We start from the raw sequence: 23243 nt of genomic DNA on the forward strand, positions 1-23243 counted from the left end.
TATTATTTTGAGCTTGACTAGTAACATAAGCTTAAACTATAACTATTAAAACCTAAAAAGCATCATTTTTCATTTGAAACATTTAAAATTCATTACTCATGGAAGACTACGTTTGTATTTGTGATAATACAATAAATAGAAGTGTTTGGCAAATTTACTTTCTTTTGTATTTGCTGCCACCAAATGGCAAATTAATAATGTTACTATGTTTGTTACATTAATTTGGTAGTAATAAAAATAATGGCCCTTTAATATTTTTATGGGGTTAATTTGTTCATAAAGAGTTTTGACGAGGAAAATCACAAATTTTACTGTGTTTAGAACTGTAGCTAACGTTCACTGTAGCCATCCACCAGCGTGGACAGGATGGTTTCTATTTTCCAACATGCTGGGGAGGCATATTAGAACATAGCAGCAACCACAGTGACAAAAGTAATGACTGATGACTCTTTTCAGATTAATAAATGTGGTTGTCAGCATACTTTTATACAGGGAACTTAATTCTGACGATTGTTCTTTCTAGGCAATTGCACCAGAGAATTATGGTTCCAGAATATTTTAGGCCTAATTTTATTTACTTGAAGACAAGACATTTTACTAAAAGTAACTACTGGGATAAGATCCTAGAAAAATTATTATGTAAGAATAAAAAAAATTAGTAGCAACCTAAATGTTTAATTTTAGGAAATTGGTTAAATACAGTAAGATATTACTTTTGAAAGTAATGTTATATATGTTACTATTGAAAGTGTTTTAGAGGAATATATAAGGACATGGGCAAATGTCCATATTGTTAAGTGGAGGATGATGGGGAGAAGCAACTTACTAAACAGTAACCATCAGAATTGAAAAAAAAGAAGTATACATATAGAAAATAATTACCAGTGTTTCTTTTTGGGAAATACTGAGATTTCTTAAACTTATATACTTCTAAAATGAACATTTTTTAAATAGTCTGAAATTATGTAGATTGACTATTCTATACTTTATAGACAGTTTCTTAGATTAAGATACCCCTTTGAAATTATTTGATTGTTAGAGTGAATATATTTGAATAATTCTTTTTTAAAACCAGAATGTGTTATTGCTAGCACCTCTAAGACTCAGACCCCACTTTTGAGTCTCATCTGAGAATACAGTAAGGATTGGTTCACATATAAAGAAACGCTCTAAAAACTGTCTTATTACATAGATTAATAATTTATTTCTTGATAGAAAAGTGAAACCGAGTTCTGAATTAAAAAGATTTTTAATATTATCTAATAATTCATTATTATAAGGTACCTAGTTATTTTTATATCATAGTCCTTCATGTCTAGTGTCAGTATATTCTTGCTTTTGATATCTGTTTTCTGCTACAGGCCTGAGAGTGGAATTGAAACAATACAACTACTGCTTCCACCAGAGGAAAATAGTATGGGGATTCCTATTATGGTAGGTTATTTTCCAGTGGTCTCTCTGAAGTAATATAGGCAGCTCTGTAATGCATTAGTTTGTTGCTGTTTATGCTTCCTCGTCATTTAAACTTAGCTTTTATACATTAGTATATGTATGTGAAAAATACTTAGTAGCAGCTGGAATCCTTTGTTGTAGACACTTATCAGTGTGGTAGGCCTTGTATTCCTAGAAAATGTAATGTAGCAACTTAATATTAAAATAGTTTTTCAGTAGAAGGAGCTTAAAATTTAATTTAAAATCTCCATGTTGTATCTTGAAAAAGAGAATGTAAAATAGCTGAAAAGAATAGTACTGCAAATAGTTTTATTTTTATCCTGAAAAACTTAATAAATTATCAGATGTTTTCATTCATCTCTTTTCCAGCTATATGCATCACCTTGCTCATCTCAATGTTACATGTTTTTGGTACACTATGTAAACATTACTAGTCCTTTCATAATAACTGGGGAATTTCAATTATGTGAGTGATTCCTGTGTTTTAGTGAAAGAGTTAGAAAAATCCAATTAAAGTTAGAAGTGTTAGACAGAAGGCACTAGTGAAGATAATATGTATAAGCTTGTGCGGTATCATTGGCATTCTTAGGCTTCTTTGAAATTGAAGCATATTGAAAGATTCTGTAGATAGAAACAAACGATAACCCAAAATTGGCTTCTTTACCATTACCAAGCTACAACCAGCTGTACTTTTTGTTAGATACTTTATTATCTAAAGAGAATACCAGTTGATATTAAGGAGGCTTGATGCAAAATTGTTTCAAAACAAAAAATCACCTTTATGGGTTTTTGTTATAATTTGTTCTTAAACATTTTTTAAAGAAGAGGAGGTGATTAGAAAGCTATTATGCTGAAAGCTGAAACATTTTATTCACCTGTATTCTGGTAGGAGGGGAGCAGATTATTGAGAAAAACATTAGGTTTTGATCTTCAAATTGGAATAATTTGGATCATTAAAGATTAATATTCTCTTTAGAAATCCTGAATTCTGTATGAGTTAGCCAGTTGTGAATCTGTACCTGGCCTTTCAGGACTGTCTTCCAAATTAAAAAAAATAAATAAAATACGTATGATGCCTTTCATTTGTTGTTAACTTGAGTGACTCTTACTAACTAGAATTCCACTGGAAATTCACCCCCCATCCCCCCTCACCCCCACACACCTTAGTTCTCTTCTTTATACTGTTTTTTTCTAACCTCTGGCTCAGCTAAGGCTTTGGAGGAATCTTGAAATACTCCTATCCTGAATCAATCAAGCATTTGGGTAATGGGTGGGCGAGTCTGAAAAAGAAGAGTTGAACTTAAGATAGTAAGAATAAGGTTTGATTGGGGAAATGGTAACAAATAGACATTGTCAATATCATATTGCCCATTTATTTATTTTTTCTTGGAAATGTATATTGGAGACCAGGTAAGAGTCACAAACTCAACTACTTTTGCTGCTTGATCACTGTATAAGTTGTAATTTTCATCTTTTACCACTGGATGGTGCTTTTGCATTGTTTTCTGCAAACTTTCTAAATTTACATAAGGAATTGTTTAAAATTCATCATAAAAAATAATGAAATTACAACAGTGATGTATAGATGGGTAGGAAAGTTGAAACTACTGAAGCATAACCATCAATTTGGGCATAATATGCAAACTATTTATAAAAAGGTAAATCCTTGTATATGGAATGGTTAAGAGCTATATACCTGACTTTATTTTCTAATAGAATCTGGACTCTACCTTGGAAACATTTTAAATGTTTTGCTTTTTTAGGTGGCACTATAATTTAAATGTTACTGAAATAAAACAACCTTCTTAATTGATAGTGTTTGAAAAAAGTACAGATATCTCAGGCTTTTAAAGTTGTTCTTATAATCTTTTTTTTATAATTTTTTTTTTAATTTTTTACAGAGACAGAGAATGAGTTAGAGAGAGGGATAGACAAAGACAGACAGACAGGAACGGAGAGAGATGAGAAGCATCAATCATTAGTTTTTCATTGCGCGTTGCAACACCTTAGTTGTTCATTGATTGCTTTTTCATATGTGCCTTGACCGCGGGCCTTCAGCAGACTGAGTAACCCCTTGCCGGACCCAGCGACCTTGGGTTCACGCTGGTGGGCTTTTTACCCAAACCAAATGAGCCCGTGCTCAAGCTGGTGACTTCGGGGTCTCGAACCTGGGTCTTCCGCATCACAGTCCGACGGTCTATCCACTGCGCCACCACCTGGTCAGGCAAAGTTCTTGATGATTGTTCTTTTTCTCTTATCCAGTTGGAGAAACTCCTTTCATTGAAGACTTTTATTTCAAAAATAATTATATTCAATTTTTTTTTGTTAGCTACCAAGTTACTTTTTTTTTTTTTTTTTTTTTTTTACAGAGACAGAGAGAGAGTCAGAGTGAGTGATAGACAGGAATGGAGAGATGAGAAGCATCAATCATTAGTTTTTCGTTGCGCATTGCGACACCTTAGTTGTTCATTGATTGCTTTCTCATATGTGCCTTGACCTTCAGCAGACTGAATAACCCCTTGCTAGAGCCAGCAACCTTGGATCCAAGCTGGCAAGCTTTTTGCTCAAGCCAGATGAGCCCGCGCTCAAATGGACAACCTCGGGGTCTCGAACCTGGGTCTTCCACATCCCAGTCCGACGCTCCATCCACTGCACCACCACCTGGTCAGGCCCAAGTTACGTTTTGATAGTTATCATGCTTGAATGAATTAAATACTTAGGTCTGTAGAGTTTATTTGGGATTGTAACAAGGTTGTGGAGATCCCAACTCAAGGAAATAATAATCTGATGTAATAAATCATGCGTTTAATTTTAAAGGGCAAAGTAAGTATGGACTCTGGAATATGAGTTTCTCTTAACACTTTTCTCTAAGACCGTCTTTCTCCAACTTAGTGTCATTTTCTTTTCTGTTATTTGAAGGATTATTTATATTAAAATAAAGTCATATGATTTTTTTCAATGTTTGACTTGTCCAGCCCAGGTTTTTTTTTATTTGTGAAGTCACAAGCAAACACTACTTTGCAGGCATGTTGTCACAACTGACTACACACAAAGTGCATAGACCCCTCAGATATTCAGGTTGGTTGGGATGTTTATCCTTGCCCTGTTATGAGCATCCAACATTGTTCCATCTGCAGAAAAAAATAATGCTAGATGAAAGTACTATCTTATATTGAACCAGATTTTATCTTCCTGCTTATTATTGTTCACTGATCCTAATTTATTTTTTTAAGCTCTGGAGAGGAACAGACAGGAACAAAAAGGCAGAAAGGGAGAGATGAGAAGCATCAGTTCTTTGTTGTAGCACCTTAGTTGTTCATTGATTGCCTTGACGGGGGTGGGGGGGTTGGGGACTCCAGCCAAGCCAGTAACCCCTTGCTTAAGCCAGCGACCTTGGGCTTCAAGCCAGTGACCATGGGGTTATGCCTTTGATCCCACACTCAAGCCGTCGACCTTGGGGTTTGGAATCTCAGGTTCTCTGCGTCCCAGGCCAATGCTCTATCCACTGCCCTACCACCTGGTCAGGCTGATCCTAATTCTTATCTCCAGAACAGTGTAATTTGGTATTACTTCACAGTGACAGCACTTCAGTTATCTTAAAGTTGTTATATTTTACGTGATTCTTTTTTAGACAAAATACTTTCAGCTTTATTGGCACTTACGACGTGGTTTTTAGATCTACCCCTTACCCCGGCTGCTCTCTTTGATGTGTTCTCATCTCAATACTCTAGGTGTGAGTTGACCTATGTCTAGTCAGTAGCTTTACTTTTTGTAGAGGAGAAAAACGAGATTAATAGGAAACATTTTTTAAATAAAACCTTTTTAATTGATCAGAATTAAAGTGTAACTTTATTATTTCATATTCTAAGCTTTGAATAATGCCTTTTGTCTGCCATTTATCAAATGACAGCCTTTTGTCTGTAAGATAAATTGTTGATTTGTTTTTTCCCCTTTAAAAATTAATCGAGTCCTCAAAGTATTGTTCAGTATTGGTGATGTGGTTAATTCATAATGGTTGGAAAATCAAACTATTGAAATAAAATGCCAAGATTTTCTATTTCTGGGTAGTACATCACATATTGTCGGCTGCCTTTTCACTGGCTCTAACCGTGGCCTTCCTCACCGGTCCCCAGTTTTGTTTGGATGCCCACCTCCATCCCACGTGACTTGGAGAAATCCCTACTAGTGTAACCTAATCATGATTATCCTCCTCTGCCTAAAAGTGATTTGTTTAGAAAAGGAGAGGTGTGCCAACTCTGGTCACACGTCAGGGAAAGGCCCCTTTCTACTGAACAACAACGTGTCTAGTACAATCCCTTGAAGTTTGCTGGGTGTCTTGTGACTGTGAAGGGAATTATCCTAGGTCTGTGCTGAATCTGACAGTAAAGCTGGAAGGGGCCTCGCTGTCCTATATGACAGCACTGAAGAACTGAAGCAGTCATCTTGGAGCCACCTAATCTCACATCTTGTTATTTGTGATGGTAACCCTCCTTACTGATTAAGTCAGCTGAGTGCACATGCTATTTTATTTTATTTGCTTTGCTTTGTTTTGTTTTAATTTTAGGATAGTCCTAATAGTAAGGAACAAACATGTGATAGTCTATTGTGCAGAAAGTAGATGCTTTGTGGAAGGCCCATTATGATGTAATGATGAGCTTCATAATTTAAAAATCACACTGGAATTATACTGGGATCCATGTTTCATCAGTATTCTCCCAATACTGAATGTTCTGCTTGTGAACAAAACAGACAAAAAAATTCTATAATAAGATAATGAATAGCAGGTTTAACTACCCAGTCAGTAATGAGCTAGTTATTAATTCTGACAGGGCCCCTTTTTTTTCCATTTAAGAACTTAAAAATTGACTACATCAAGAGGAATTGACATTGTTTACTCTGAGATAACATTAAGTTATAAGCCTGGCTTTTTACAAGTTTATCAAAGGTATTAAAATCTAATTCTGCAAACAAATTCCATACATGAAATACATTAGAACACTTTTTCTTTATTTCAACAATAGAAGCTGATAAAATTTGATAATGTTAGATAGCATTCTTTAATAAGGGGAACAGAAAGTTTGAAAAGTGTTCTAAAAACTATCTGAGTCATCACTTGGATTTTAAAATAGTTATGTTCAGTATTTTTGTCTCCACCCTGCTACGGTTTAGAAAGATGTGAATCAGTTTTCTTAGTATTTCCCAAATAACTACTTTGAAATGGACTTGGCGTATGAAGTCTCAATTTGTGTATGAAATAACTAACGTACACTTCGGCTACTGATCTTATTGCACTTGTGGGGATTCTTTGGGCATCTCATGTGGTTATTGCTTATAAAGGTAAACACTGGGTAACCATAGTAACTTATTTTTAAATTAAAGATTTTCTTCCTTCAGTCTTAAAGTGCAGTAACTTGATACTACGTTGACTCCAGTGTCACCACATTGTAGAATCCAGAATGAATTGTAAATAACCTTTCCCCAATTTTTTTTAAAAGAAAGGCAGAAATTCAGCCAATCAGAATAAAAATTTACACTCTACTAATTTGTAATGTTGGGCCTAAGTTGTCTTTGGGCATAAGTTGCTGAAAGATTGTTAATTATGTAATTATAAAAATGTAGTTATATTTCAGAAGCGTGTTTATCTGGGCTTGGTAGTGTATAAGTCTCATGCCAGAGATGCTGGTACTTAACATAAATCCTAGCCAAAAATTATACTAATAAGAGACAGATCAAATAGGGTATTTGAAATTAACACAACTTAAAAAACTCTGTTTCAGTCTGGCCTTCAGTCCAGTCTGAATGGTGAATACTCGGGCTTAATTTCAAACTACTTCTTGAGGTAATCAAAATTTGGAAGAAAAAAATATTTGGAAGAAAACTATCTGACTTTTAAAAATATTGCTTACATACTTGACAAGTGAGTAGTTTATTTTCTGTCTTTATCCCTAGTTTTGGCATATTGGGTATATTTTAGAAAACTACCTGTATTGTTACATTTGGTTTAACATTTTTTGCTTGCATACTTTTGAAAGAAAATAATCATTTAAAAACAAATCTGAAAACAAATCTGAGACCATAAGTTCTTGTATATAATTTGAAACTACACTCTTCCTAGAAAGCCTATTCCATCTTCTGTGTTAACTGAAACTCATGTTTTCATAATTATACACTTAAGAAGTCTTCTCAAGTTGTAACTGTTCTTTTACTCACAGCTGGTATATCTGGAGAATGCTTCTCTCTCTCACTCACTCATTCTCTCCCCTCCCCTTCTCCCTTTCCATCTCCCTCCCTGACCCTCTCACTTCCCTTCCCTTCCCTTCCTCCCCTCACCCTCTTCCCCCCTTTCTCTCCCTGCTGTGTGTGTGTGTACACACACACACGTGTGTTGGGAGGAGGGAGGAGAGTGGAGTCAGCATTTTTGTAGTCCTCCATTTACTACCTATAAAAACTTCCCTTCCTTTGAGTCACATGCCATCTGTCTAGGTGAGCCTTCTGTTTCTTGTTGCTGTTTTCTGTCAGATCACACTCCCATTTCTGCATCTAGGTCATAGTTGTCTCAGTCTTCTGGGTGATTTCACTTCTTTGTAGGTGACATTTTTGAACATCATACTTTACAGTTTAACCACCTCCACCTCAATGATCATCTCCATTTGGCTCTAACCACATAACTCTAATGACCACATCCTCCAACTTGTCGCATGTACTGAAACTGTCTTCACTTCTGTTTTGTTGTTATCCAGCCTAGGCCCCACAACCCATTATTTTCAACTGCTAAACACTCCTAGTCCTTTTTGACTTTATCTGTTCTCTTTCACCAACTCCGACCTCCCCCTGCCCCAGCACCTTGTTTCTGTGGGCAAAGATCCTTTCTTTATAACTCAGGATAATTTTTTCATCTCCTTTCTAAATCCCACCATTTTCCCTACATCTGTATGATCTTCCTTCATCCATTATTCTTTTTGCAGTTACTCTCTGTCCTATATCTCTTCCTCCTGTCTGGACAATCCGTGAACACAGGATATCTTTCCACTTGTCGTTTTTAACTTATTTCATCTGGGTTTTGTAATTTTTAGTTTATAAGTCATACCTCCTTAGCTAAGTTTATTTCTGAGTATTTTATTGTTTATGATGCTATCGTAAATGAGAAATTTAGAAATTTTCTTTTTAGGTAGTTTATTCTTAAAAGTATAAATACACAACTAATTTTTGATTTTGTATCCTGCATGTTTACTGAATTCATTAATTCATTCTAACATTTCTGTGGTGTGTAATCTTAAGGGCTTTCTACATAATATCACGTCATCTGCAAAGAGAAATAGTTTTACTTCTCCCTTTCTGATTTGGATGGCATATAGTATGTTTTCTCTTGTCTAATAGATCTGGCCAGGAATTCTAAGACCATATTGAAAAGAAGTAGTAAGAGTTAGCATACTTGTCGTGTTCCTGATCTTAGAGGAAAGGTTGCAGTTGTTGACCATTGAATTTACAGACTTACATATATATATGTAATGTTAAAATAATTTCCTTCTATCTCTAGTTTGTTGCAAGTTTTTATCATAAAAGTGTCTTGAATTATTTCAGATATTTTTTCTGCATCTACTGAGTGGATCCTGTGGCGTTTTTTTTTTAATCTTTTATTCTATTAATGTCTTGTGTCACATCACTTGATTTGTTGCATACTGAACCATGATTGCATTCCATGATTTAAGTCCCACTTGGTCATGATACATGATCTTTTTAAGGTGCTATTGAGTTTGGTGTGCTAGTATTTTGTTGAGGATTTTTACATCTATATTCATCAGGAATATTGATTTGTAATTTTCTTTTCTTGTAGTGTCTTTTTCTGGCTTTTGTTTCAGAGTAATGCTTGGTTCATAAATGAGTTTGAAAGTGTTTCTTCCTCCTCAGTTTTTTGTAAGAGTTTGAGAATTGTATTTGTTCTTTGAATGTTTGGTAGAATTCATCAGTGAAGCCATCTGGTCCTGGCTTTTCTTTATTAGGTTTTTGATTACTGATTTACTCTCCTTATTTATAAGTTATACATCTGCTCTGATTTCTATTCATGGTTCAGTGTTGATAGGTTATATGTGGTCAGACCAGTACTACTGCTTTTGATACAGCCTGTAAGTTTTGATATGTTGTATTTTTATTTTTGTCTCAAGATATTTTCTACTTTCTCTTTTCATTTCTTCTTTGGTCCATTGGTTGTTCAAGAGTCTGTTGTTTAATTTTCACGATTTACTAATTTTCTAGTATTTGCTGTGGATTACTACTAGTTTCATTCCATTGTGGTCAGAGAAAATATTTGGTATGATTTCAGTCTTCTTAAACTTATTAAAATCTGTCTTGCAACCTAAGATGTCATCAGTCCTGCAGAATGTTCTGTGTATACTTGAGAAGAATATACTATATTCTGCCACTGTTGGGTAGAATGTCTGCTATATACCTGTTAGGTACATTTGATCTATAGTGTTGTATAAGCTCACTGTTTCATTGTTGATTTTCTGTCTGGATGTTTTCTTCATTATTGAAAGTGGGATATTGAAGCCAGCTGCTATTGTTGTATTACTATTTTTTCCTTCAATTCTGTGAGTGTTTGCTTTATACATTTAGGTGCGCATACATATAATTGTTATAGCTTCCTGATGAATTGACCCTTTTGTCATTTGTATAATATTCTTTTTTGTTTCCTTTGACCGTTTTGACATAAAATCTATTGTGTCTGATAAAAGTTTAGCCATCCCTGCTCCCTTTTCATAAGTATTTGCACAGAATACTTTTTTAAATCTCTTCATTCTCAGCCTATGTATGTCTTTAAATCAATAGTGACTTTCTTGTAGCATATGTTGGATCTTGTTTTTTATCCATTCAGCCGCTCACTCTTTTGATGCTTAGTTTAATCCGTTTACATTTCAAGTAATTATTGATAGGGAAGGAGTTACTATTGTCATTTTGCTTATTGTGGTTTTTTTTGTTTGTTTGTTTGTTTTTTTCAAGAGACAGAGACAGACAGGAAGGGAGAGAAATGAGAAGCATCAGCTCATAGTTGCAGCACTTTAGTTGTTCATTGATTGCTTCTCATATATGCCTTGAGCTGGGGGGGTAAGTATCCCAGGGCAGCAACCTCTGAGCTCAAGCCAGTGACCCCGTGCTCATGCCAGTGGCCTCGAGGTTTCGAACCTGGGAGCTCAGCATCCCAGGTTAACTCTCTATTCACTGTGCCACCACTGGTCAGGCATCACTTTGTTTATTGTTTTCTTTCTTTCTTGTAGTTTTTTTGTCCCTCTTTTTCTGTCTTGCTATCTTTTTCTTTCATTGATTTGTTTTGTATTGATAAGCTTTATATCCTTTTCCTTTTGTTCTTCTGTTAGCATTTTGTATGTGATAACCATCAGACTTACATAAAATATCTTATTATAGTCCATTTTAAGCTGATAACTTTATCTCATACAAAAACTCTACGCTTTCACTTCTTACTTTCTACACTTCATTATTGATGTCACAATTTATATCTTTTTAAATTGTGTATCTACTAATATCTTTATAGAATTAAAAATTATTTACATATCACCTTTACAGTATGACAGTATTTTATATTTGTCTCTATATTTATCTTGAGCAACAAATTTTACACTTTTATATGTTTTCATGTTGATATTTAGTATCCTTTTATTCCAACTTGAGGAACTGACTTCAGCATTTCTTGTTAATAAGCAGGGCTAGTGGTGGTGAACTCAGCTTCGGTTGTCTTGGAAAGTTATTATCCTTCCTTTCTGAAGGACAGTTTTGTAACCTACATACAGTACTCTTGGTTGACAGCTTTTGTCTTGCAGCACCGTGAACATTTTGTCCCGCTTGCTTCTGGCCTGCAACGTTTCTACTGAGCAGTTTTATGGAGGTTCCTTTTATAGGACTTTTCTCTCGTGATGGTTCAAAATTCTCTGTCCTTGTGACTTCTGACAATTTATTTTAATGTGTCTTGCTGTGTTCATGTGTTTTTTCTGAGTTCATGTGTTTGGGATCTGTTTGGCTTTCTGGGTCTGGATGACCATTCTCTTCTTCAAATTTGGAAATGTTTTGGTCATTATTTCTTTGAATAGGCTTTTTGGACCTTCTCTCAATCTTATACTGTGACTCCTATAATGTGTATATTGGTTTGCTTGATTGTGACTCTTTTAAGTTCCTTAAACTTGCTTCGTGATTTTAAATATTATTTTCTTTTTATTCCTGTAACTGGATAATTTGAAATAATCTATCTTTGCACTGATTCTTTTTGTATGTGTGATCTATTCTGATTTTGAACTCTTTTATTGAATTTTTCAGTTATTGTTCAGCACAAGATTTCTGTTGGCCTCTTTAAAAATTTTTCTGTGTTGAAATTTTTATTTTGTTTATGTATTGTTCTCCTGATCTCAGTGAGCATTTTTATTGCTGTTATTTTGAATTCTCTACCAGATAATTCATATGTCTCCCTTCCATCTGGGTCAGTTACTAGAGTTGTCTTGTTCTTTTATTTGGGTATATTTTCTAATTTCTTCATTTTCTTAACTCTTTGTGTTGGTATCTGTACATTAGAAAAATAGCCACCTCACCCAGTCGTCATGGACTGGCCTAAGACAGGGGAAAACTCTAACCAGTTAGGCTGGCCGTAGATTTTGAGGCTCGCTCAAACCTTTGTACTAGTCCAAACCTACCATCTTTATTTTTTTCCCCCCTGAGTAATGACTTCAAGGCATCTGCAGTATGTTGGATCTCATCAGCACTCTAAGACAGGTGAGAGAGAAGCTAGTCTCGCTGACAGTTGCTGGAAAAGTTGGAATGTTGGACACATGGTCCAGTTATTCCTCCCTCCCTCCATGCCCTCCCCCGCCCAGAGGCTGGGATCAAGGATTTTGCTGCTGCCTGTTCTGTATTGAGGTGGGGAGTAGGAGGCTATGGTGAGTCCTGTGTTAGGTCTTTGTTCTCAGTGCCCTCAAGCATCTAGATTATGTCAGGCTCTATCAGTGCTCTGAGACAGATAAAATAGAAGCCATTCCTTTGGGCAGCCCCTAGAAAAATTGAAACATTAAACACATTATCCAGCTTTCTCCCTCCTAAGGGAAGAAGCTAGGGTCTGCTTGCTCTGCACTAAGTTGGGCGGGGGACTATGGTGAATATTTGCATGGTAGACCATATTGCCGCCTTTGTTCTCAGCAGTCTGTAGGCATCTAGAATATGTTGAATACCGTCAGCACTCAGTGACACTCAAAACAGAAGCCGGTTCCTCCTGTAGTGCTCTCCCTTGCCCCCTGCCCAGTTGGAATGTTAGATGTATGATCCAGTCTTTTACTTGCCTTCCCAAGGTCAAGTTTGTTGCTGGGGATTTCTTGCCAGTCGTTTGGCATTGTGCCAGAGGTACTGATTATAGCAAAAGGGTGTTTCAGATTTACCGCAGCCTTCTTGTGGCTGGTTTTGCACACTCTTAGGGTATAGAAGTCTCTTGGCTAGTTTCTGAATTTCTCACAAAGGGAATTGGTTCATATATTGTTGATGGATCAGTTTGTAGACTTTCTATTGTGCCATATTGCTGACATCACTTCCCTATATCTTAACTTTTTAAAAATCCAATTTATTTAGTCTTCAACATGTTTATTTTGATCTTAACCTTTTTTCCTTTACCCCTTTTTGGGCTAAATGTTCCCCAATTTATTCTTTCCGTACAGCCAGACTTAGATAAACCTAAACTGGTCACTACCACCACTTCTAGTATCTCTCTTTCATGAATCAGCCTACTTTAAATCTGAAAAGGGACATAAACTCATAATAAAGTGTTAGAACTGAAAACAACTATCAAAATTACTTAATCGGTTTTATTTTTTTTGAACAGTAAAATGAAGGGACCTAAAGAAATGAATGTGCTGCCTGACCTGTGGTGGCGCAGTGGATAAAGCGTCGACCTGGAAATGCTGAGGTCGCCGGTTTGAAACCCTGGGCTTGCCTGGTCAAGGCACATATGGGAGTTGATGCTTCCAGCTCCTCCCCACCTTCTCTCTCTGTCTCTCTGTCTCTCTCCTCTCTATAATGAATAAATAAAATCTTTAAAAAAAAAAAAGAAAAAAAAGAAATGAATGTGCTGACAACCAACTTATGAAATCTATATGGAACCCTAATGTATGTGAAGAGGCCTCTGAATGATGATGAAAATAGCATCTGTGGAGTTCCTGTGCTTTGTTTCATAAGAAAATATATTGTTGTTGCCTGACCAGGCAGTGGTGCAATGGATAGGGTGTTGGACTGGGACACGGAGGACCCAACTTTGAAACCCCAAGGTCACCAGCTTGAGTCACCAGCTTGAGCCCAAGGTCGCTGGCTTGAACAAGAGTTCACTTGGTCTGCTGTAGCCCCTGGTCAAGGCACATATGAAAAAGCAATCAATAAACAACTAAGGTGCCGCAACGAAGAATTGATGCTTCTCATCTCTCTCCCTTCCTGTCTCTCTGTCCCTCTCTGTCTCTGTGTCTCACACACACACACACACACACACACACATATATATTTGCCTTCAAGGCAGGGTTAATATTGTGATAAAATTAGAAAGGTATATATGTATTTTTAAGGGGAGAGATAAAGAAAAAAGAGAACAAGTGAGCCAGGCAAAAATATAAAGTCAACTAAGGCCATTAGCTTTTAATGTTATTTTACTATAGAACAGTCTAATAGTATTTATTGATACTATTGACTTGTAGCCACCATAAAAATCTAAACTGTGTTCTTTTTCTTAACATAATAATGTTGATGCATATTAGGTTTCTGTCTAGAACAGTCAGACTTTTAAAAAGTCAGTCCTTATAGTCTAAGCCATTGTGGTGCAGTATGATAGTCTTTTTGGGATGATTCACCTTTTTTTTTTTTACAGAGACAGAGAGTCAGAGAGAGGGATAGACAGGGACAGACAGACAGGAATGGAGAGATGAGAAGCAAGTCAATCATCACTTTCTCGTTGTGCATTGCGACACCTTAGTTGTTCATTGATTGCTTTCTCATATGTGCCTTGACCGCGGGCCTTCAGCAGACCAAGTAACCCCTTGCTGGAGCCAGCGACCTTGGGTCCAAGCTGGTGAGCTTTTTGCTCAAACCAGATGAGCCCGTGCTCAAGCTGGAGAACTCGAGGTCTCGAGCCTGGGTCCTTGGCATCCCAGTCCGACGCTCTATCCACTGCGCCACCGCCTGGTCAGGCTGATTCACTTTTGAACAACATGGGTTTGAACTGTGTGGGTCTACTTATATGTGATTTTTTTTTAAATAAATATATAGTTGGTTTCTGTATTCCCAGGTTTAGCATCCATGAGTTTAACCAACCACAGATCAAAAACAGCACTTTGATCCTCAGTTGGGAACCTGCAGCTGCAAAGAGTTGATTGTATGCTTTGTTTATGCCATTTTATATAAGGGACTTGAGCTTCCGAGGATTTTGGTATCTGCAGGGGTCCTAGAACGAGTCCTTCACAGATACCTAGGGAGAACTGAAGTTTTTAAGGAGTCAAAATTATACTTGTATTTTCAACTGCATGGTGGGTTTTGCATGCCTAACCCAGTGTTGTTCAAGCGTCTACTGCAGGGGTCCCCAAACTTTTTACACAGGGGGCCAGTTCACTGTCCCTCAGACCGTTGGAAGGCCGGACTATAAAAAAAACTATGAACAAATCCCTGTGCACACTGCACATATCTTATTTTAAAGTAAAAAAAAACAAAACGGGAACAAATACAATATTTAAAATAAAGAACAAGTAAATTTAAATCAACAAACTGACCAGTATTTCAATGGGAACTATGGGCCTGCTTTTGGCTAATGAGATGGTCAATGTCTAGTTCCATATTTGTCATTGCTAGCCATAACAAGTGATATGACGCGCTTCTGGAGCCAGGACGCGTGCATCCCGCGTCACCGGAAGTAGTACTTACTGTACTTGAGCAACGACGCCTCGCTTTGACCACCAATGAAAGAGGTGCTCCTTCCGGAAGTGCGGCGGGGCCAGATAAATGGCCTCAGGGGGCCGCAGTTTGTGGACTCCTGGTCTACTGTATTTGATTTTTAAAATGTGTTCACCATTTTAAAAGGTATTTCCTAGAAAACTTAAAATTGCATATGTGGCTCACTTTATACTTCTGTTAGATGTCACTTGCCTACACTTTGGGTAGCCAAAACTATTATTCTTGTATTATAAATAGTAGTAGTGTTTTAATACTTTTCTTTGAAATGTGATCATCAAGAATAATTTTTTTTTTTTTTTTTTTTTTTCATTTTTCTGAAGCTGGAAACAGGGAGAGACAGTCAGACAGACTCCCACATGCGCCCGACCGGGATCCACCCGGCACGCCCACCATGGGGCGATGCTCTGCCCATCCTGGGCGTCGCCATGTTGCGACCAGAGCCACTCTAGCGCCTGAGGCAGAGGCCACAGAGCCATCCCTAGCGCCCGGGCCATCTTTGCTCCAATGGAGCCTTGGCTGTGGGAGGGGAAGAGAGAGACAGAGAGGAAGGCGCGGCGGAGGGGTGGAGAAGCAAATGGGTGCTTCTCCTGTGTGCCCTGGCCGGGAATCGAACCTGGGTCCTCCGCACGCTAGGCCGACGCTCTACCGCTGAGCCAGCCGGCCAGAGCAAGAATAATTTTTTGTTAACTAGCCGGTGGTGCAGTGGATAGAGCATTGGACTGGGATGCGGAGGACCCAGGTTCGAAATCCCGAGGTCCCCTGCCTGAGTGCAGGCTCATCCGGCTTGAGCACAGGGTTGCTGGCTTCAGTATGGGATCATAGACATGACCCTATGTTTGCTGGCTAGAGCCCACATATGAGAAAGCAATCACTGAACAACTAAGGAGCCGCAGTGAAGAATTGATGCATCTCATCTCTCTCCCTTCCTATCTGTCCCTCTCTTTGTCACACACACACACAAAAGAGTAATTTTTGCCATTTTCTACTAGCTAGTAGACCTTCTGTTTCTTTGGTAAAGTACCCTTCCAGTAAATGAAAGGAGGAAAACATAGCAACAATGCAATTTATAGATAGCTTTATAAAAGCCCTGGGGGTTTTTTAAGAAAAAAAACTATTAGAAGGGTATCTTTATATATCTGTAATAATTAATAAATTCATATAGAGCACTCTTACCAATGACTAAATTAGTGGCAAGTATAGTACAGTTGATCCTTGAACAACACAGGTTTGAACTGTGTGGGTCCATTTATATGTGGGATTTTTAAAAATAAATACAATCAGCCATTAGTATCTGTGTATTTCACATATGTGGATTCAGCCAACTGCAGTTCAAAAACAGTAATTTTGCTTTCCCAACCACAGGTAGAAAATACTATTTACAAAGGTTCCCATTTCTTCATATCCTTGTCAACACTTGTTACCTCATATTTTTTATACTAGCCACCTTAACAGGTATGAAGTAAGATCTCAGTATGGCCTGACCAAGTGGTGGTGCAATGGATAGAGCAGCAGACTGGGACATGGAGGACCCAGGTTCAAAATCCTGAGGTCTTTGGCTTGAGCCCAAGGTCTCTGGCTTGAGCAAGGGGGTCACTCACTTGCTCTGCTGTAGCCCCTCGGTCAAGGCACATATAAGAAAGCAATCAATGAGCAATAAGGTGCTATAACAAAGAATTGATGCTTCTCATCTCTCTCCGTTCCTGTCTGTCCCTATCTCTTCCTCTCTCTGACTCTCTCTGTCTCGGTCAAAAATAAATAAATCTCAGTGTGGTTTGGTTTTGCATTCCCCTAATGCTTAGTGATGTTGAGTACCTTTTTATGTACATGTTGGCTGGCTATTTTTATGTGTTCTTCAGTAAAGTATTCAATATTTAATTAGGTCCTTTGTCCACTTTTGAAATCAGGTACAGTTGACCCTTGAACTATGTGGGAGTTAGCCCCAACAGTCCAAATTCCAGTATAACTTTTGACTCCCCCAAAACTTAAGTATAGTCATCCTTCAGTTATCCACAGGGGATTGGTTCCAGGACCACCCAGAGATACCAAAATCCTCAGGTGTTCAATTGCCTTCTATAAAATGGTGTAGGACAGTGCATACGGTGGGCCCTTCATATCTGGGGATTCCCAACCACAGATCAAAAATCCTGTTTAGGATTTGTGGTTGATTGAAATCTGTGGATGAGAAAGAACCTCTAGGATATGGAAGGCCAATTGTATACTTATTGAAAAAACTGCATATACATGGACCTGCACAGTTCAAGCCTGTGTTGTTCAAGGATCTACATTTACTTGTTTTTTTGCTATTGAGTTTTATGAGTTTCTTGTATACTTTAGATAGTAAACCTTGGTCGAATATATAGATTGTAAATATTTTCTCTCATTTCATGTGTTGTCTTTTTATTTTGTTGATGGTTTTCTTTGCTATGCAGAACTTTTTAGTTTGATGTAGTCCCACTTGTTTATATGTGCTTTTGGTTTCTCTCAAATCATTAGGTTGTATTAGGTCTTTGAAGGGGAAGATGATACATGACATTTTGTAATCTCTGGCACGGTGTGTATAGTAGAGTGGAAATATTAATATTAAATATATGTTCAATCAGTTGCTATTGTAAGTTTGGTGAACGTTTTAAAAATAAAGTATTCTTGCCAAAGGGTTTTGGGATTATTTTAATGTACTGGAGTTTCAGGAGGATTTAACCAAATCTTATTATTTATTAGGAACTTTTTATACCCACCTAGAATTAGGCAACTTTGGATTAACACTTTGTTTTCAAGTTATGAGGATAGATGCTAAGACACAAACTTTGGAATAAGATTGAACTCGATTTAGAGCTTGAAGGGACCTTTGGTATGGTATACTAAATCATATTCCTCATTTTATAAAATTGGAATTGTAAACTGAAGAAGGCCCCAATTGCTTAAACTCTAGTAAGCACTAGTTGCTTAAGTCAAAACCTGGATTTTATTTATTTATTTATTTATTTATTTATTTATTTATTTTGCAGGGACAGAGAGAGAGTCAGAGAGGGATAGACAGGGACAGACAGACAGGAACAGAGAGATGAGAAGTATCAATCATTAGTTTGTCGTTGCGCATTGCGACACCTTAGTTGTTCATTGATTGCTTTCTCATATGTGCCTTGACCGCGGGCCTTCAGCAGACCAAGTAACCCCTTGCTGGAGCTGGTGAGCTTTTTGCTCAAGCCAGATGAGCCTGTGCTCAAGCTGGTGACCTCAGGGTCTCGAATCTGGGTCCTCGGCATCCCAGTGTGACGCTCTATCCACTGCGCCACCGCCTGGTCAGGCAAAATCTGGAAATTATTTGTGAACACCTTCTTCCTCATTCCTACCTCCAGTCTAAAGCAAAGCATGATGACTGACTTGCTTAAAAATTGTTAATAACTTTTCAATCAGTTATTTAATAATACAGATTTTATAACTTGGCTTACAAGGCCCTATATAATATGAGTTTACCTGTTTCTCCAGCTACATCTGCTATTGTCCCTCATGATTGTTTGCTCCAGCCACACGGCCCTTCCTTTAGTTCCTCCCCCTCCATTTGTTTTCTTTTACAGTTTATCATAATTTGCAGTTTATTTATGTGTTAGCTCCATTAGAACAAAGTTTGACTATTTGTTCATTTTTATTTCCTCAGCCAAGCAGAAATCCTGGCACATAGTAGATGCTGAATAAATATAGATAAGTGGATGAGTCATTGACTGACTAAATGTTACTGAGCTTTCATTTTACTTATGTACTGTAAATTGGATAATAGTACCCACAAATGCTAATAGAGAATTCAGTGAGAATATTTGTGATAAATATTTGTTTCCTTTTTCCTCTGCTGATTTTCCTTCACTTATTTAGGATAATATAGTGAATTTTCTTCAAACTTATTTTCTGATCATTTATTGTTTCTATTGCAATTTGTTTCTGCTAGTATTTGTAATTCATTTTATTTGTTGAAAACTTAAGTAGCTATGCTGTATTAGAGTGTGCAGGGTGGGGAAAGAGAGCTGGAAGGATATATACCCACTGATTAATGATTAAAGGAAAATAAGATTTAAGTTCAGCTCCAAGTAAAAGAGACTCAAAATTGCAATGATTAAACACAACAGGACTCTTTCTCTCTAACGTAAAAGTTGGTAAGTATGCAGTTCAGGGCTTTGATGGCAGTTGTATCTCACAGTCGTCAGAGACCTAGATCCTCCCTGGCCTACTCTTTGAGGTAATGGATGGGTAAGCCGTTTGTCCTTTTAACAAGTTTTCTGGAAGCCACACAACACCTTTACTTAAAATACTGGTCAGAATTTTGTCATGTGGCTCCCAGCTACAAGGGAGACTTGAGAAGTTTAGTGTTTATTTTGAGGCTCTGTATTTAGCTAAAAATGGAATGTTTTAGTAGACTGGAAGATGGAAAGAGTGTATGTCAAATATAGGTCTTTGCAAAGAATGCATCTAATTAATAATATGTAATACTAATACTGTGTTAACAATATGCACTATATAATAATATTAATGATGGAAGGGTTAACAATTCATTATTTAACTATTGAAACATACTGGTTGGGTCAAACCACTTGAGATCTTTAGGTAATACTTTAGGAGGTTGTCAGCCATTTTGGAAATATGTACGGGTAAATATTTTTAAATGGCTTAGGACAGTTATAAATATATTACATACAGAGAATTAAGTATGATCTTTTAAAAGGATTTTGAACTCATTATATTTTAAATATACAGTTGACCCTTGAACGATGCGGGGTTGTGAGACCGACCTTCCTTCTCCCCTGAACAGTTGAAAATCTGTATATAATTTTTTGATTCCTATTAGTAGTTTTACTACTAATAGCCTAGTGTTGACCAGAAGCCCTACTGATAACATAAACAGTCAATTAACACATATTTTGTATATTTATTATATACTGTATTCTTACAATAAAGTAAGCTAGAGAAAAAATTAAGACAATAATAAAGAAGAAATATATATTTACAGTATTTATTGATTGAAATAAATAGCTCACATATAAGTGGTCCTGTGCGATTCAAAGCCTATTGTTCAAGGGTCAACTTTATAAGTGACATTTTATACTAATCATAAGGAAATCTGACCAGCATTGCAGAAAGCAGCAATTTCTTAATTCCCCTCCCCTCTTTCTACCTCATTTTCTTTTAAATCTGTTCACGAGGCCTTTTCTAAAGTATGTGGACAGTTGAAGTGTAGTTTAAAATGATTGTTTAGGATTCTTGAACCATGACAAATGTTTCTGAAACATGATTTGAACTCACTTCTTACCATCTTTCACCTCAAGCTTTTTACTTTTTAATACTCATAGACTAGCTTGGCACTGAGTAATGTTGAACTTAAGTTTGCTCAATCTTTGTCAATAATTTGTTATTATAAGTACTTTCTCCATTTCTAATTTTGTAAATACTTGTTTACCTTTCTCCTTTTTCTTTGAGAAATGAGTTCCTTGAGACAACCATGTGAAGATTGCCTGAGGGAAAGGGGCGGAGGAGGAGGGAGGTGGGGGGGGCGATCCAGGGTGATGGAGGGAGACTTGACTTGGGATGGTGAATACACAGTGCGTTCAGTATACAGATGATGTGGAATTGTACACCTGAAACCCGTATAATTTTATTAACCAATGTCACCCCAATAAATTCAACTAAAAATTTAAAATATATATATAGATCTATAGAAAATTGTAACTATAAAATTATTAGAAGAAAACACAGAAAGGAGTTTGAACTAAGAATATAAACAGATATTTCCTTGGGCATTAAAGTACTTCCCACAAAGAAAAAAAAAATCAATGAATTCTCACAGTTAAATTATAAAAATTTTTATCTCTTGGTATTTTTCATCTAACTTTGCTTACATAGTATATAATAGGCCAGTACTTTTTACTGTTTCTCTTTCCTTGGACTGTAAAATAAAGTGAATCTGGAAGAATGAAAAAAACCTGTGGTCCTATTTCTTGCCTAAGTTTACTGCTCCCTGTAACCCCCACCCCCCACCCCCCACCTCCATGACAAGTAGTAGAGTCTTGTTTGGTTACTGGAGTGTAAGACTAGCTTCTTGCAGTCAGTTTCTCAAGGGGCTTGAAAAAGGTGGGGATTTAGTAACTGAATGGTATCTCCAGTCATCAGTCTGAAACACCTCACCAGTGGGGGAGGTTGTTAATAGCCCTTTATTTACTCACTGGGGATATTATTTAACTACTCGAACTATCCATAATAATAATATTTTCTTTGTTTTATTTTAAACTTCACTATGAACCTGTTAGTGTATTTTAGTATCTTGGTTTCAGGTTTTTTTCATAGATTGATTATATTTAATAGGTTTTTTTTTTAAATTTTGCATTCTTATCCATATCATGTTTTGATAAGTAAACTGGCTTAAGCTCAGATGGTAAGACTAGCCCTGATACTATTTAAAAATAACTTGTTTGGGAATATTATCACAATAAATAGTATATTCCTTTATTAACCAAACTTTTCACAACCATTATAGGTTTCCTGTCTCTTAAGGTCACTTTCATAGTCTAGTATTAACAGGTTGCAAAGATTTTGTGGGAGTGTGTGTGCATAGACTCAGTGGAAGCAGAATAGATTGGCAAGAGCATGTGTTTGAAATTAGGCACAGCTTTACTAATTTGCATGACTTTGGATAAAATACCTAATGTTTTAGTCTGTTTAGTTTTTTCCTCGATAGTATAGGAATGTAGCAAGGTTATTGTGAGTATTGAATGACAAAGTACAGTCCCCTAGCACATCATAAATGTTCAAAATAACTATTATGTTTATTAATGAAAATGCTAGTTGATAGAAGGAAAAAGGAAGACTGAAGGGGAACAAGAGTATTTTCTTTGTTAATTTTTCTGTTGGGCAATAACCCTATTGTTGAGTAAACAAAAATGGGAGAAAGCTAAGTATAAATTGGTAGTTTTTTATTCTTATTTGTAGCTTTGGGAATATTAAATTTTATAGGGGAGGGAGATTCTGTGCTTTCTTTTTGTTAGTCCTTACCTTTAACAGATTATTCGGTACCAGGGACTTTAAACAGTAGTTTTATGTTTCTAACAGATTTTAAGACTTAAATTTTTTTTTATTTAGAAATTTTAATTGGGTGACATTGATCAATAAAAGCACATAGGTTTCAGGTAAATATTTCTATAGCATTTGATTATTGATTGTGTTATGTGCCTATAACCAAAAGTCAAATCATTTTCCATCAATGTATATTCCTCCCTCTTTATACCCCCCTCTCCCACCCCCCTCCCCTGACTTTAAGACTTTATTGCATTTCCAGATAGGAAGGTAGAATTATTTAATTTCTTTGGTCAAAACTTAAATGATAGAATGTTATTTATTTTTTATTGAATTTATTGCAGTGACATTGGGGAATAAAATTATAAGGGTTTCAGGTGTACAGTTCTGTAATACATCATCTGTATATTTATTGTATTGTATGTTCACCTCCCCAAGTCAGGTCTCATTTTGTTACCATTTATTCCCCCTTTTACCTTGTTCTGTCTCCCCCCCATCCATAGAATTTTAGAGTTAGTATTTATTCATTATGAAATTTTTATTTTATTTTAACAAAATGACTTCATTAAATTTTAGTTTAGAAATTGTTAGTAAATTTTAAGTTTCTTTTGTTTAAACTCCTTTGCATCCTTAAAAATAACATACATCTACAGATTTTAAATGTTCTTGGTAAAAAATGAAAATAAAACCTTAGGTTCGTGGTTTTTATATTCTCATAAAATATTTCACCTTCATTTCTAATTCTCTTATAGGTTCACTGCATTCCT

The 23243-nt window shown here is 36.4% G+C and overlaps 1 protein-coding gene across 6 annotated transcripts in view; it reads left to right on the forward strand.

The window, feature by feature from the left end:
• ANKRD28 (ankyrin repeat domain 28) overlaps positions 1-23243 on the forward strand; it is a 176459-nt gene that overhangs the window by 39594 nt on the left and 113622 nt on the right. For 2 of the 6 annotated variants that reach the window (XM_066351829.1, XM_066351832.1), the window contains one exon: positions 1362-1434. The exons of the other annotated variants lie outside the window; for them this stretch is intronic. In XM_066351829.1, coding sequence (XP_066207926.1) covers positions 1417-1434 — 18 coding nt within the window. In that variant the 5' untranslated portion in view covers positions 1362-1416. Of the gene's footprint in view, positions 1-1361; positions 1435-23243 lie in introns of those variants that run through there. 6 annotated transcript variants of the gene reach the window in all.

Source organism: Saccopteryx leptura, chromosome 10 (assembly GCF_036850995.1).
Source record: "Saccopteryx leptura isolate mSacLep1 chromosome 10, mSacLep1_pri_phased_curated, whole genome shotgun sequence".
Lineage (NCBI taxonomy): Eukaryota > Metazoa > Chordata > Mammalia > Chiroptera > Emballonuridae > Saccopteryx > Saccopteryx leptura.